The sequence below is a fragment of the Ochotona curzoniae genome, unplaced genomic scaffold (genome assembly GCF_017591425.1).
Source record: "Ochotona curzoniae isolate NIBS_2020 unplaced genomic scaffold, NIBS_Ocur_1.0 scaffold_3208, whole genome shotgun sequence".
Lineage (NCBI taxonomy): Eukaryota > Metazoa > Chordata > Mammalia > Lagomorpha > Ochotonidae > Ochotona > Ochotona curzoniae.
The window spans coordinates 739725-752517 of record NW_024467106.1 but is presented as its reverse complement, the minus strand read 5'-3'; the positions used below and the strand labels follow the sequence as shown (position 1 = coordinate 752517).

At 69.0% G+C, this 12793-nt stretch overlaps 2 protein-coding genes across 6 annotated transcripts in view; one reads left to right on the top strand and one right to left on the bottom strand.

Annotated features, from left to right (window-relative positions):
* KCNT1 (potassium sodium-activated channel subfamily T member 1) overlaps positions 1-2864 on the bottom strand; it is a 30477-nt gene extending 27613 nt beyond the window's left edge. For 4 of the 5 annotated variants that reach the window (XM_040962857.1, XM_040962859.1, XM_040962861.1 and 1 more), the window contains exon 1: positions 2745-2839. In XM_040962857.1, the coding sequence (XP_040818791.1) occupies positions 2745-2839 (95 nt within the window). Of the gene's footprint in view, positions 1-2744 lie in introns of all 5 variants that reach the window. The other variant, XM_040962858.1, reaches the window with a different exon arrangement.
* Positions 2865-8836: 5972 nt separating this feature from the next.
* On the top strand, positions 8837-12334 carry SOHLH1 (spermatogenesis and oogenesis specific basic helix-loop-helix 1). The gene is made up of 8 exons (XM_041004619.1): positions 8837-8901; positions 8974-9168; positions 10043-10190; positions 10550-10680; positions 10956-11053; positions 11383-11578; positions 11817-11887; positions 12111-12334. The coding sequence occupies exons 1-8, from the start codon at positions 8837-8839 to the stop codon at positions 12332-12334; spliced, it is 1128 nt and encodes a 375-aa protein (XP_040860553.1).
* Positions 12335-12793: the final 459 nt, after the last annotated feature.

Sequence of the window (12793 nt, the reverse complement as noted above, 5' to 3'; positions counted from 1 at the left end):
GGTGGTGGAGGCTTGGTCCCCAGCGGCCCAGTGCCAGGCAGCAGTGGTCTGCTCTGGACGCAGGTGAGGTCTCCCAACTCAGCAGGTGCGTGTACCTCTGTGGTCTCCGCAGAGTTGGGGACCAGAGGCACTGCGGAGCAGGAAGGACCAGACTGTGGAATCGAACCCAGGCCCTGCTGGCTTAGACCCTCCAGGGGTGACTGCCAGTGTGGGAGAGGCTGAGTTCCTGGGCTGAGCTGAGCGGCCTCACTGCTGGTTCCCTCCCCGTGCTGCTCATGCTGATGGACACTGCCCCTGTTCCCTTGGCGCTGGGAGGCCAAGGTCAGAGGTTGGCGGCGACGACAGCCAGCGCCTTGGACCAAGCACGTGTGCCAGCAGAGCGTGGAAGAGCTGCTGGTGGCTGCAGGGGTGGGTCAGGAGCCCAGCAGCCTCCTTGACGCCTGGGCAGGGCCCCAGCCCCTCCTCCCTGTGCCGCGGCCCAGGCTGTGGGTTCTAGAGAGCAGGGCAGAGGGCCAGCTTCTAGGGGCCACAGAAATGCCGTGCTGTGTACTTCCTGCAGCCACGGGAGCCAGAGCGTGTCCTGTGGGCTCAGGTCAAGCGCCCCAGCCAGGGCAAACCCCCACTGGTGGGGTCATCTGGGTGGGGTGCGGGACAGGGTCATGACCCTGTTGCTTGAGGACACCTACAGGCAGGTGGGGATCCTGAGCAAGGAGCCAACGTGGTGACAGTGACCCCACCCCAAGGGCCAACACGGGCCAGCAGTGCCCACTCGCGGGAATGTGCCCTGCTGGGTCAGGTTACCAGGCAGCTGTCAGGGTAGGCCACAGGCTCAGCCCCCGGGTGTGGGCAGCGGGTCCTGAGTGAGAGGCCTCCCCCCAGCCCTTCCTGGGCTTGCCCTCATGGGTCAGGTGGGCTGAGCACCCCCAGCCCAGACAGCGCTGAGCCGGGTGCAGGCCCTCAAGGGCCTTGGCAGTGGGCCTCAGCACCCCCAACCCACTGGCCGCCTCTTGGCACCCCCTCCTGATGCACTGCCAGGGCACCAGGAGCAGGTGTGGCCATACACTAAACCGTTGGCCAGGGAGGTCCAGGCGACCTCAGCTGCGCCCTCTAGGGGCTCTGCTCGGCGGTGAATGGTCATGTGGCAGCGGGGCTCTCCCAGTGACCTGGCCACCGACCCAGCTCCCCACACTCCACCCACAGATAATTGGGGAAAGGCCCAGCACTAAGTGGGGTCACCTGACCCGGCAGCACTGTGTGCCTGGGCTGCCCATGCCAGACAGGGTGCCACAGAGGCTGCCAGGGCCCCTGGGGAGCTCTTGGGTACACTGAGGCCCTGGGGCCCTCTCCCTTATCAAGCGTGAGGCCACCCCCCCAGCCCGGCTCAGTGCAGCCATGGGCGGGGCTCCCACCTCCGACAGTCGATGACGAGGCTGGCACAGGTGGCCTGGGTGAGAAAGGTGGCGATGGGAGGAGCTCTTGGACCTGGGACAGTGGGGCCATCAAGGTACGTGTGGTGAACTGACCCTCTCCTGCGCCCTCACACCTGGAGTGCACGCTCGGTGGGCCTGGCAACCCCACCTGTCCTTCATGCCCGCCCAGGACCAGACGCGGGCCAAGAGGGCCCCGAGAGGGCTGGCCAGCACATGCCTGTCCCTACACCACAGTAGTCTGGGAGACTGGAGAAGGTGGGGGTGCCCCCAGCAGGTAGGGACTTGTAGGGAGCCCAGGTGCTCAGCTGGTTGTCTAAAGGCCACTGGGCGGTGAATTCATGCTTGTTACAGGACAATGGTACAAACCCACGTGGGCACCTGTCATACGGACAACTCCCCCAGGCAGACGCCCTGGCCAACAGCAGGCTCCGATGCCAGCTGCTGGGTCTCTGGCAGAAGCAGAGCCATGGAGTCTCTTGAGGTGGCCACTGCCTGCTGTCCAACACGGGAGGCCTCTGTGACCAGATGGGTGCCCATGCGCAGGAGACATGGGCACTGCGGGCCCTGACACGGTGCCCGCCAGGCCCCCAGTGAGCCGTCTCCTGCTGCAGACTGCCCGGCTGAAGCCACGCGGTAACTGGCCTCCAGCTGTCCTGCCCCTGCCCTGAGTGGAGCGGGGACCGGGCGCGCACTGACAAACCCGCTGTGCCCAGGGCAGGGTGTGGATCCTGGCACATGCTGACCCTGGTGCCCGCTGACCACGGGGCGCCCGCTGTGGCGTCTGCGGGGGATTCTTCTGAAAGCTCAATTTGTGTTCTGACAGTTTCCAGTCTAAGTGCTCCACGGGGGAAACGGGAACCACTGCATGGGGCGGGGGTGGGAGGTGCAGGTTGGCCCGGGACCCAGGCGGGCAGGAGAGCCGCCCAGACCCGCCGCGCACGCGCCAGCCGGGGGCTGCCAGGGCCCGTGTTTACCGAGCCGGCTGTTTGCGGAGAAGCGCTGCCCGCGCGCTCGGTGCAGGGCTTACCGCTCTGCACGCGATCCGCCCGCCCTTCACCAGAGCTCCGGCCGCGGGCGCTCAAGGGCACAGCCCCTGGGAGAAGCCATGAAGCCGCGGGCGCCCGGGCGCTCTCCAGGTCCCCAGGGCTGCGGGCCGGGGGCCGCAGCAGAGCCGAAGGCCCGACCCCACAGGGCTCCCCAGCCACGGCTCCCTCCCCGTCACGCGTCACGCGCCTGGCCCCGGCCCCACCCCGCGAAGTTGGAGGGCGCGGGGCGCGGCCTCCAGCACCGCGGACAGCGGCGGGTGGTCCTTACCTGTCGTCGCTCGGAGGGGGCTGCTCGCCCAGCAGCAGGTCCCGGAAGCGGTAACGGGGCGGCAGGGGCAGCACCTCCGAATCCCTGTCGCTCATCTTGCGCCCGCGGCCGAGTCCAGGAAGCTTCCGCGCTGGCGCTGGGCCTCCTGCGGGCACAGGCGGGTGGCGGGCACCCCTCGGCCGCGGGCACCCCCGCCAAGGCACGCGCGCCTCGCTCCGCCCCTCCCGCCGGCCAGCAGGTGCCCCCCGCCGGCCCTCTCCCCTTCCTGCCCGTCCCTGTCAAGCCTTCCGCAGCCTCAGCCCCCTCCCCAGTCTCCAGGCACCCCCTGCCCACTGCCACCTGCAGATCTTGACTATGCCCCACTGTGTGTGTGTGTGGGGGGGTTACCAGGCACCAGCCACTCTGGCCCTGCAAAGCTTAGTAGCCCCAGCCATTGTGACCCCCGGCTGGCCAGCCTGGGCACCTGCAGGCTGGGTGGGGGACAGGGCTCACCCCAAAGCAACCCCAGTGCTTGATGGGGGACCAGGAGGCTCCCAAGTGGCCTCTGTCCTCACTGCCCTGGACCCCTACCCGACCCTGCAGCGCCAGGACCACAGTCCTGGGCCAGGCTGCTCAGGGCTGGGGGCTCCAGAGGCAAACTCCCCTCCTCGAGTCCCCAGTCAGTGTTCAGGAGGGGCGTGCAGACAGCCCGGGTCCCTGGGGGTCCTGGCCAGGCCGCGCGGGCGTCTCCCAGGCTCCTGTGCCTTTCCTGTCCCTGTCTCCACCAGGCTGGCTTCGGCCACGGTCACACCCACACTGCCAGCAGAGCCACGTCTCTGGGCCCCCGGGGCAGCAGCCGGACCACCCAGAGCATCACCAGCACCTGTCGGGGGCAGCCGACGCCCCATGTGGCAAGCAGAGGGGGCTGGGGCTCCGCGGGGTAGAAGCCTCAGGCTAGCACCCCGGCTCGGTCCTGGTCATGACTTGACTGTCCCCCAGCAGCCCCTGCAGGACGCATGTGGGGGCACTTCTCCCTGCCCTCCTGGAGCCTGTGCCCCAGGGCTGGGCATGTCCCCCCAGCCCCTTAACAGCAAAGACCCCGCCTGGGAAGGGTGACCCCCTCATGGTCCTGCCAGGGGCGTGCTTGAGGCTGAGTCTCCCTGGTTTCTTCCAGGCTGGGGGTGTGGGCAGGTGCCGAGGGTAGGGGCTCCCCCTGCCCTGACCACGCGTGTCCTTGAAGAAGTGACCAGCACAAGGGCAGGGTGGGGGTGCAGAAGCCAGCGTCGGAGCCTGCTGACCACGCTCGGCTCCCTGCCATGTGGAGGGCTGGGGGGGCACTCAGCGGGGCCCCAGGTCACAGTGGCCCTAAGCAGCCCTCCCGGCCCTTCCTCGCGCAGTGTCCCCACAGCTCCCACCCGTGGTGAGCGGCAGGTGCTGGTTGAAGCACTTCCTCCAAGGGCTAGGGGACCTGCAGTGACTGTCCAGGAAGTGTTTCGAGTGGCGGTGTGGGCCTTGTCCCTGCCACTGCCCTCCCATCTCAACAGGTGGCTCAGGCTGCACAGAGAACGCTTCTACTGGCGTGCTGCTGTGGCTTCCACCGCCACGTCCCTGCCCACTGTGTGTCCTTGCCATGTCCCTGTCCACTGTATGTCCTTGTCCACTGCAGCCCCTGCCCCACACCCGGTTCTGGTACCTTGGCCTTGAGGCGCAGTCTGGGCACTGGGTGTCCCTAGTCCCTGCAGGCGGCCAGGGACAGGGGACAAATTGCCCATCCCCTCAGGCACTGCTGTGGCAGCTTCCTCCCTGGCCCAGCAGGGCCACAGCCCATGTGGACACTGCCCAGGGACCAGGGCTCCCGGCGGTCTGGACCACAGCCTGGTGCAGGAGTGGCAGGGCTGACGAGCTGCTCCCGCATGGGGGCGCACTGCAGTGACCCCCCCAGCACAGCAGGGGGGACTGGCGGCTCCTCCAGCAGGGCCTGGGCTCTTTGTGGGAGAAGGGGGCACAGCTCACACCTCACCCCCTTCGCACAGCCACCTCCCCACATGACCCAAGGGCCCTGGGGGAAGTCGGGGACCCCGAGGCCACACTTGGCCAAGCCACAGGGCCTGAAGTGTGGCTATACTCAGACTTGGAGTGCCAACCTCTGCCAGTCCCTCCCCACATGGCCACCCAGCCTGGACTGAGCGCTCTGCCAAGCCTTGGACAGCTGCAGCACCTCATGCGCCATGGCTTGAGGCTTGGCTGCTGGAACTGGGGCCACGGCGGGGCCGCAGAAGGGCTGCGAGAAAAACAGGTCAGTTGGCAAGGCACCGGGGCAGGGGGCCTCTGCCAGCAGCCAGTGCCCACAGCTGCCCTCCAGAGACGAGGCCACGCCCCAAGACGTCAGATGGTCCCATCGAGAGGTGGGCCCTGGGGACACCTCGAGCCTCCTCTCACACGTCCCTGGCTGGCATGGGATCCCCGCACCAGACCCAGGACTCGGGCGCCAACTGGTTATCTCTGGGGGTGTCAGCCAGCCACGGGCATCTGGCGGAGAGATGGATGCCCGTCCCCATCATGGTGTCAAGCCAGGCATAAGGCTGGCAGGAGGTGCTGGCAGCCAGAGCCGGGGTGCAGGGGCCTGGCACCCCACAGACGCAGCACCAGACAGGAGGAAGGGCTGAAGAGTGGTCAGTGGGAGTGGCAGCTGTGACCCCCGCCACCCACACAGGGTGGGACAAGCTAGGCTCTGGCCGAGATGGGACCCGGAGGGGTGAAGCAGGTGTGAGCTGAGGGATCCGCCCCCCAGGGCTACCAACGGCACAGCAGGAGAGGCGCCAGAAGCGGGCACAGCAGGAGAGGCGCCAGAAGCGGGCAGACGGGCGGCCTGCAGGAACTGTTTTATTTGAAAAGCAGTGTTAGAGAACTCCCACGTCGGCTGCAACGGCGGGGCTGGGCGGGACTGGTGCTGGGAGCCAGGGGCTCCATCCGGGTCTCCCAGGCAGGTGCAGGGCCCGAGCATTCAGTTTCTGCTGCTTTCCCAGTGGCGTTAGCGGGGAGCTGGATGAGAAGTGGAGCAGCCGGGACTTGAACAAATCCCAGATGAAGCTCGACCCGCTCTGCCCTAGTGCCAGCCCCTGGAGCAGCTGATGACATGACAGTGGTACCCTCCTCCATGCCACGTCTCTGCAGGGACACCCGGGCATGTGTGCGGGCACAGCCTCACTCAAAGCAGACCTTGCAAAGAGCCGGACATCCATTAAGCCGGGCCTGGCCGAGGCCACGCCCCAGGCTGCTGTGCGCGAGCAGCTCCCCTAGGGCCCGCGTGAACACAGCACTGCCAGAGCAGGAGGCACCTTAATGGTACTTATCGCCAGCCCACCGTCAACCATCACCTCCGCACAAACGCTCCCCCCACATCACCTCCCTGCAAATACTCCCCCCAGCACTGCCTCCCCACTCCACGCCGCCCCACAGGCTCCCCTACCCACAGCAGAGGCTCCAGGACTGGCCAGGAGTGGGCAGTGGCCTTCTGACCACACAGGGTACCTCTGTTGGCAGCCACCTGCATTACGAACACCAAGAACACAGGCCTGGGGCCCCCACCCCAGCCCCCGACGGAACCAGTCACGGCTGCCTGATCCTGGAGGGGAGTCTGCCCCTTGGGGTGGGCATGGAAGGTCAGGGAAGAACACCAGGGTCCCTTTCGGAGTTCACTCAGGGCCAGCAGTGGCTAAGCAGATTAGGCTCACGTGCAATGCTGGTTTGAGTCCCAGCTGCTCACTTTCCATCCAGCTCCCCGCTTGTGGCCTGGGAATGCAGAGGAGGACGGCCCTGACTCTTGGCCCCGGCACCCATGTGGGAGACCTGGAAGAAGCTCCAGGTCCTGGCTTGGGGTGGCTCAGCTCCGGCCGTTGCGGCCACTTGGGGAGTGAACCAGCGGCTGGGATCTTCCTCTGTCAGTTTCCCCTCTTTGTAATTCTGCCTTCCAGATGAACACATCACCGCGCACCCGGGCTTAGGGGTGACCCCTCGCCTGTGTAGGCTGAGCTGCCCAGCAGCGTGAAGGGGACACGGCTCTCGGCAGGTCAGACACGCGCACTCACAGATGGGTGCAGAGACACCCTGGTGCGTGTCTGTGTGAGCGTGGGCAGCCTGGCCAGTGCCAGGCAGGGTCCGAGCGTGCCCCGGGCCGGGTGCCAGCCAGAGAGGAGCCGCAGAGCCTGGCTGCTGACCTCGGCAGAAAAGCCCAGTGCTTCCGGGGCTGTGTGTGGGCGGGCGTCCCCAGGTGACACCAGCCGTGCGATGTGGGCGGGTGGCAGCTGCCACATCTGTTGAGAGGCATCCGGGCTCACAAGGGAGCTCTGTGCACACGGGTGGGGCGATGCCAGCGGGAACGGCAGGCGCTGGGTCCCAGGCAGCCCACCCTACGCGGGGGCGGGCCTCTCAGCTGCTGACAGTGCCCACTGGCCACCAGCCTGAGCTGCCAGGATGCACGGCCCGAGGGTGAGGTGTGCTGGGCGGCATTGGTGCCTCTGTAGTCCAGATGCCCTTGGAGACACTGGGCTGGGCTCGGGCTCTGGCCCCGAAGACCCAGGCCCCCAGCCTGGACCCCGGTCAGCCCTGTTGGGCCACCCCAGGGCCCTGGCTCTGCCCAGGGGTCAGCAGGTGGCCAGAACAGGTGCCAAATCCCTTGGACCCCAGGCTCCGGGATCCAGAACCCCCACCCAGCGATCTCTGATCCCTCCAGTGACCCTCGAGAAGGGGCCTCCACAGCCACGGCTCCCAGCTCTGAAAACCCAAGTGCTTGCACCACGGACTCAGCTCAGGGAGCAGGGGTGCAGACAGGGGGCCCCGCCTCCCGGGCCTCCCCCCATACTCCCTCCTGCTGCCAGTCTTGAGATGACACCTTTCCCTTCCTGCCCTGCCCCTGTGCGCCTGCGGGCCGTGCTGCTGGCCACCCAAGGCAGTGTCCCCTGGCTGTCCCGCCCTGCCACAGGACGACACCCCAGGCTGCAGGGCGGAGCGCGGTGGCGGCAGCGCGGGCCCACACCCGGTGGCCTGTGCAGACTCAGCCCTGCCTGGGGACACTGGGGCCACCATGTCTCCTCGCACGTGCCGCACAGCCTCTGAGGCAGCAGAGGGCCAGGCCGCACGGAGCCCAGCCCCGGGCAGCCGGGATGTGCATGACCTCAGGGTCACGCAGGCTGCTGGCGCCCCCAGCCCAGCCCGCCCGATGCCCCGCGGCTGTCCCTCTGCCAGCCAGCGCCGTGCTGATGCTGGGGCCTTCAAGCCCTTCCCACGGCCAGGGCAGCGCGCTGTCCCCTAACACGGGCCTCTGGCCAGCACAGGCCCTGGCCGGGGCCAGACCCACACGCGGGGCAGCGGGCAGGCAGCGCCCCGGGGAGGGGTCCAGGGCGGGTCACTGAGGCCACGTGCCTTCCTGTGTCCCTGGCTGCGGGCCCGTGGCTAAGCCTGGGGTCACAGCGCTGCGCCCTGGACCCCAGAGCAGCGGGACGGGCCTTCCCGACGGGCCGTGCTCAGGCTGCGGCCCCCAGGGTCGTGGGCGCGGGACCCCAGCCCACCCGGAGCTGCGCGAGCCGCCCCCCGCCGGGGCAGGACTCACCAGCTTCTGGCACCTTCTGTAAGCGGGGGGCCTGGTGAGCTGGGGGCACTCCCGGGGCGACGGCGGAGCAGGCCGCGGGGCAGAGGGGGCGTGCGTGGGGAACAGGGGCGCACGTCGGTGGGCGGGGCACGCGTCGGTGGGCGGGGCGCACGTGTGTGGGGCGGGGTGTACGTCGGTGGGGCGGGGTGTACGTCCATGGGGCGGGGCGCACGTGTGTGGGGCGGGGCACGCGTCGGTGGGCGGGGCACGCGTCGGTGGGCGGGGCACGCGTCGGTGGGCGGGGCGCACGTGTGTGGGGTGGGGCGTACGTCGGTGGGGCGGGGTGTACGTCCATGGGGCGGGGCGCACGTGTGTGGGGCGGGGCACACGTGTGGGGCGGGGCGCACGTGTGGGGCGGGGCGCATGTCCTGTGCCGACCAACCAGAGCTCACGCAGCGGCTGCAGGAGGACGCAGCGTGGACGCAGCGTGGCGTGCGTGGGCCAGTGCCGTGTAGTGGCTCGCACCATGGCGTCTTGGAGTCCGGAACCCGACGCGGGAGCCCCGTGCTTTTCTGTCTTCCGGGGGTGCAGGTGAGCGGCTGAGGCCGTGCCCGCGCTGCCCGGGCGCTGGGCTCCGGGTGACCCAGGCCTGTCCTCCCGCAGCTCCCCGAAGACCGCCTCCGGGCTCCTGGTGGCCTTCTCGGGGCTCGTGGAGCCCCGCGCGCCCGGCCGGCTCAGCAGCGGCTCCTCCGCGCGCGGCGTTTCCACTTCGGAGGGTGCAGTGTCCGGCGGGGCCGCCGCGGCCAAGGGTCCCTGCGTGGGCCTCCCGCGGAACGTGCTCAGCGAGAGGGAGCGCAGGTGGGCGCTGCAGGCTGCGCGTGGACCTGGGCGGGGGGCCGAGGTCGGTGGTGGTGCTCGCCTGGGGTGGGCCACGGGACAGACCATGGAGCAGGTCACGGGGCGGACCTTGGGGCAGGACACGGGACAGACCTCAGGGACAGGCCACGGAACAGGCCACGGGGCAGACCTCGGGACAGGCCATGGGACAGACCTCGGGGCAGACCACGGACCGGCCATGGAGCAGGCCACGGGGCGGGCCTCGGGGCAGGCCACGGGACAGACCTCAGGGACAGGCCACGGAACAGGCCACGGGGCAGACCTCGGGACAGACCACGGGACAGACCTCGGGGCAGACCACGGACCGGCCATGGAGCAGGCCACGGGGCGGGCCTCGGGGCAGGCCACGGGACAGACCTCGGGGCAGACCACGGACCGGCCATGGAGCAGGCCACAGGGCAGACCTCGGGGCAGCCCACGGGATAGACCACGGGACAGACCTCGGGACAGACCTCAGGGACAGACCATGGGACAGGCCACGGGGCAGACCTCAGGGACAGGTCACGGGACAGACCACGGGACAGACCTCGGGGCAGACCACGGACCGGCCATGGAGCAGGCCACGGGGCGGGCCTCAGGGCAGGCCACGGGACGGGCCACGGGACAGGCCACAGGGCAGACCTCGGGGCAGCCCATGGGATAGACCACGGGGTAGGCCACAGACCGGCCATGGAGCAGGCCACAGGGCAGGCCACGGGACAGACCATGCATGGGCCTGGGTGGGGTGCCGAGGTCAGTGGCAGTGCTCTCCTGGGGCAGGCCGTGGAGCAGGCCACGGGGTAGCCCACGGGGCAGCCCACAGTCCCCCGCTCAGGCGCGCCTTGTCCTGCGGCAGGAAGCGCATCTCGGCGAGCTGCGAGCGGCTGCGGACCTTGCTGCCGCAGTTTGAGGGCCGGCGCGAGGACATGGCGTCGGTGCTCGAGATGGCCGTGCAGTTCCTGCAGCTGGCCCGGCGCCTGGCGTCCGGCTGGGAGCAACCTGGCGTGAGTGGGCGCATGGCCCGGCCCGACCAGGGTCTCCCCGTGGGCCACCCCCCCACACCCCATTTTCCCTGTCCTCCTCAGGGCTGGTAGTCCCCCCAGATCCTGTGCATGGGGTCCCCAGGCTCTGCCGGCGTTGGGGCACATCTGGGTCCTCTCCAAGATGAGCTCGGCTCTACTGGCTCCCTGCACGTTGGGCAGCCGAGCTGGCCGTGGCACCGCAGGTGGTGGGGAGTCCCTGGTCCTCTGCCAGCCTCCTGCCATGCCATGCCTTGTCGGCGTCCAGCTGGTGTCCGGCTGGGTTCTTGGGTGCTGCGGGGGTGGGGGGGACTGGGGTGTCACCAGCTGTTTTCTGTGTGTAGACACTGCAGCTTCCCGTCTCTGCCAAGGACGCGTGGAGCCCATGGTGCCAGAGCATCCGGCACCTGACCCTGGCCAGCCAGAGCCCAGCCGCCAAGCCCAGCTCCGAGGCGGACGCTCCCGGCGACACCTCGTCAGTGCCTCCTGGGGCCCTCCCTGGGACAGCAGCAGGGAGGGCGGTCCCAGCAGTGGCAGGGTGCAGGCTTGGGCCCATCCCTGGCCCTGGCGCTCTGTGCAGGCCGCCGGGTGGCGGGGCCTGTGACTGCATGTGGCGTTCCTGGGATGGAGGGGCTGAGGAGACTTGGCACTGGGAGGGGTCGGTGGGCAGTGGGCGGTCCAAGATAGGGTGCTATGTCAGGGAGGCAGGCAGGGCTCCCCCGGGTGCTCAGCACCCCGTCACGTGTCTAGGCGGCAGGACCCGCACCTGGATGCAGTGCTGGGCACAGAGGAGAGTAAGGCCACACCGGGCCTGGTGAAGGGGCTGGACGTGCTGTCCCCCAGCCCCGGTGAGTGTCGTCGGCTGGGCTGGCATGGGAGCCGTGCTTTGGGTGGTAGGGGTGGGGAGCTTGGCTGTCCAGAGCTGTGAGGTTTGGGGGGACCCCAGGGTCAGGTATGGGGTTTGCGCTCCCCAGAGGCTCTCAGGAACTGGGGTGTAGGGAGGAGCTGAGGGCTACGGGCATCTTGCAGGGAGATTTCCCCTCACCCCCAGATTGCCGGGTCCAAACCGGCCATGGTCCCAGGGCTGGCCCCCAACCCCTCTCCCTGGGCCTTTGGTTTAGGGGGCAGGGCAGGGGTGACCTACCTGCCTTGGTCTCTCTGCTGCCCCTGCCCCAAGGCCTGACTCCTGGCCAGCCACCGAGGCCCGCACCCTGGCAGCCCAGCTTGGGGCAGCTGGCTTCCTCCGAGGCGAGGGAAGAGGCCCCGGGTGTGCAGGGCCCGGCTGGGCAGTCGCTGCGGGCCAGGGGTGCTGCGTCTCCAGGGAGAAAGGCTGAGGAGGCCGAGCTGGCCCTGCCGCGCGTGCCCAGTGCCAGGTGCGTCTCCCCGCGGCGGGTGTGTGAGAGTGCCTTTGCATGCCACCTGGCCGTCTTAGCTGGGTGGGCACGGGCTGTCATATGGTGTGGCCCGCACGGTGGGTTTCTGGCCTCCATGGCTGTGGATGAGTGGCTGCTGAGCTGGCCCTGGGGACCGTGGTGGGGCGGGGCAGAGAAGGTAGGGCTGCGGGGTGCCCCAGGGGGACCCTGCAGGCCACTCGGACCTGCTCTTCTCTAGGTCTGTGCCAGGCCCAGATGTTGAGGAGGGGTCGTCCTTCCTGCTGACCGCTAGCCCCGACTGGTGGCTGGGTGAGTGGGGGGCTGTGTCCAGGCCCCGTTTGCTGTGTGTCCTGGCAGGGCGAGGAGAGAGTGGCTGCAGACAAGTGTGTGAGCCAGCGTGCTGGCCAGCGGGGTGCTGGCTGCCTGAACCTCGGGGTTGGGGCGTCCTGTGGGGGCCGCCCGCCTCGACAAGGGCCTCTGGGAAGGCAGGGTGGCCGCGGGCGGGCTTGGTGACTGCTGTGTTTGTTCGCAGGGTCCCTGGATAACAGAGGCCGTGGTGCCCCCAGCTGGGCGGCATCTAGGAGCAGCCTGGTGCCTGGGATGGAGCCAGGCTTCCCGAGCGACCCAGAGCCTGGTCCTGGCCCCCAGGAGCTCCCGGATGGCCCCCTGGAGCCGTGGGGCTCAGACGTTGGCGGCTTGGGCCTGGCCCTGAGGGAGGAGACAGACAGCATTTTCCCCGACTTCCTGGTCTGTTAGTGGCCGGGCCCTGCCCACCCAGACACCCTCAGTTCCATACTGTGGGTCCCGCCCAGCTGGACCCCTCTGCCCCCACTCCACCAGCTCTGGCCGGGCCCTGCCCACCCGGACACCCTCAATTCCAGCTGGACCCCCTGCCCCACGCCACCAGCCCTGGCCGGCCCTGCCCACCCAGACACCCTCGATTCCAGCTGGACCCCCTGCCCCACGCCACCAGCCCTGGCCGGCCCTGCCCACCCAGACACCCTCTATTCCAGCTGGACCCCCTGCCCCACGCCACCAGCCCTGGCTGGCCCTGCCTTCTGGCCTGAGCAGCAGGTTATTAAAGGTGAAGCTGTGTTGCCCAGACACGTTGCTGCTGTGTGTGGTGTGAGCAGCCCAGACAGGTGGCCTCCGCACTGGTCCTTGCCATCATGGTATCTTGGGTCCCTACGGAGCCCAGCCCTGCGTGGGGCAGCA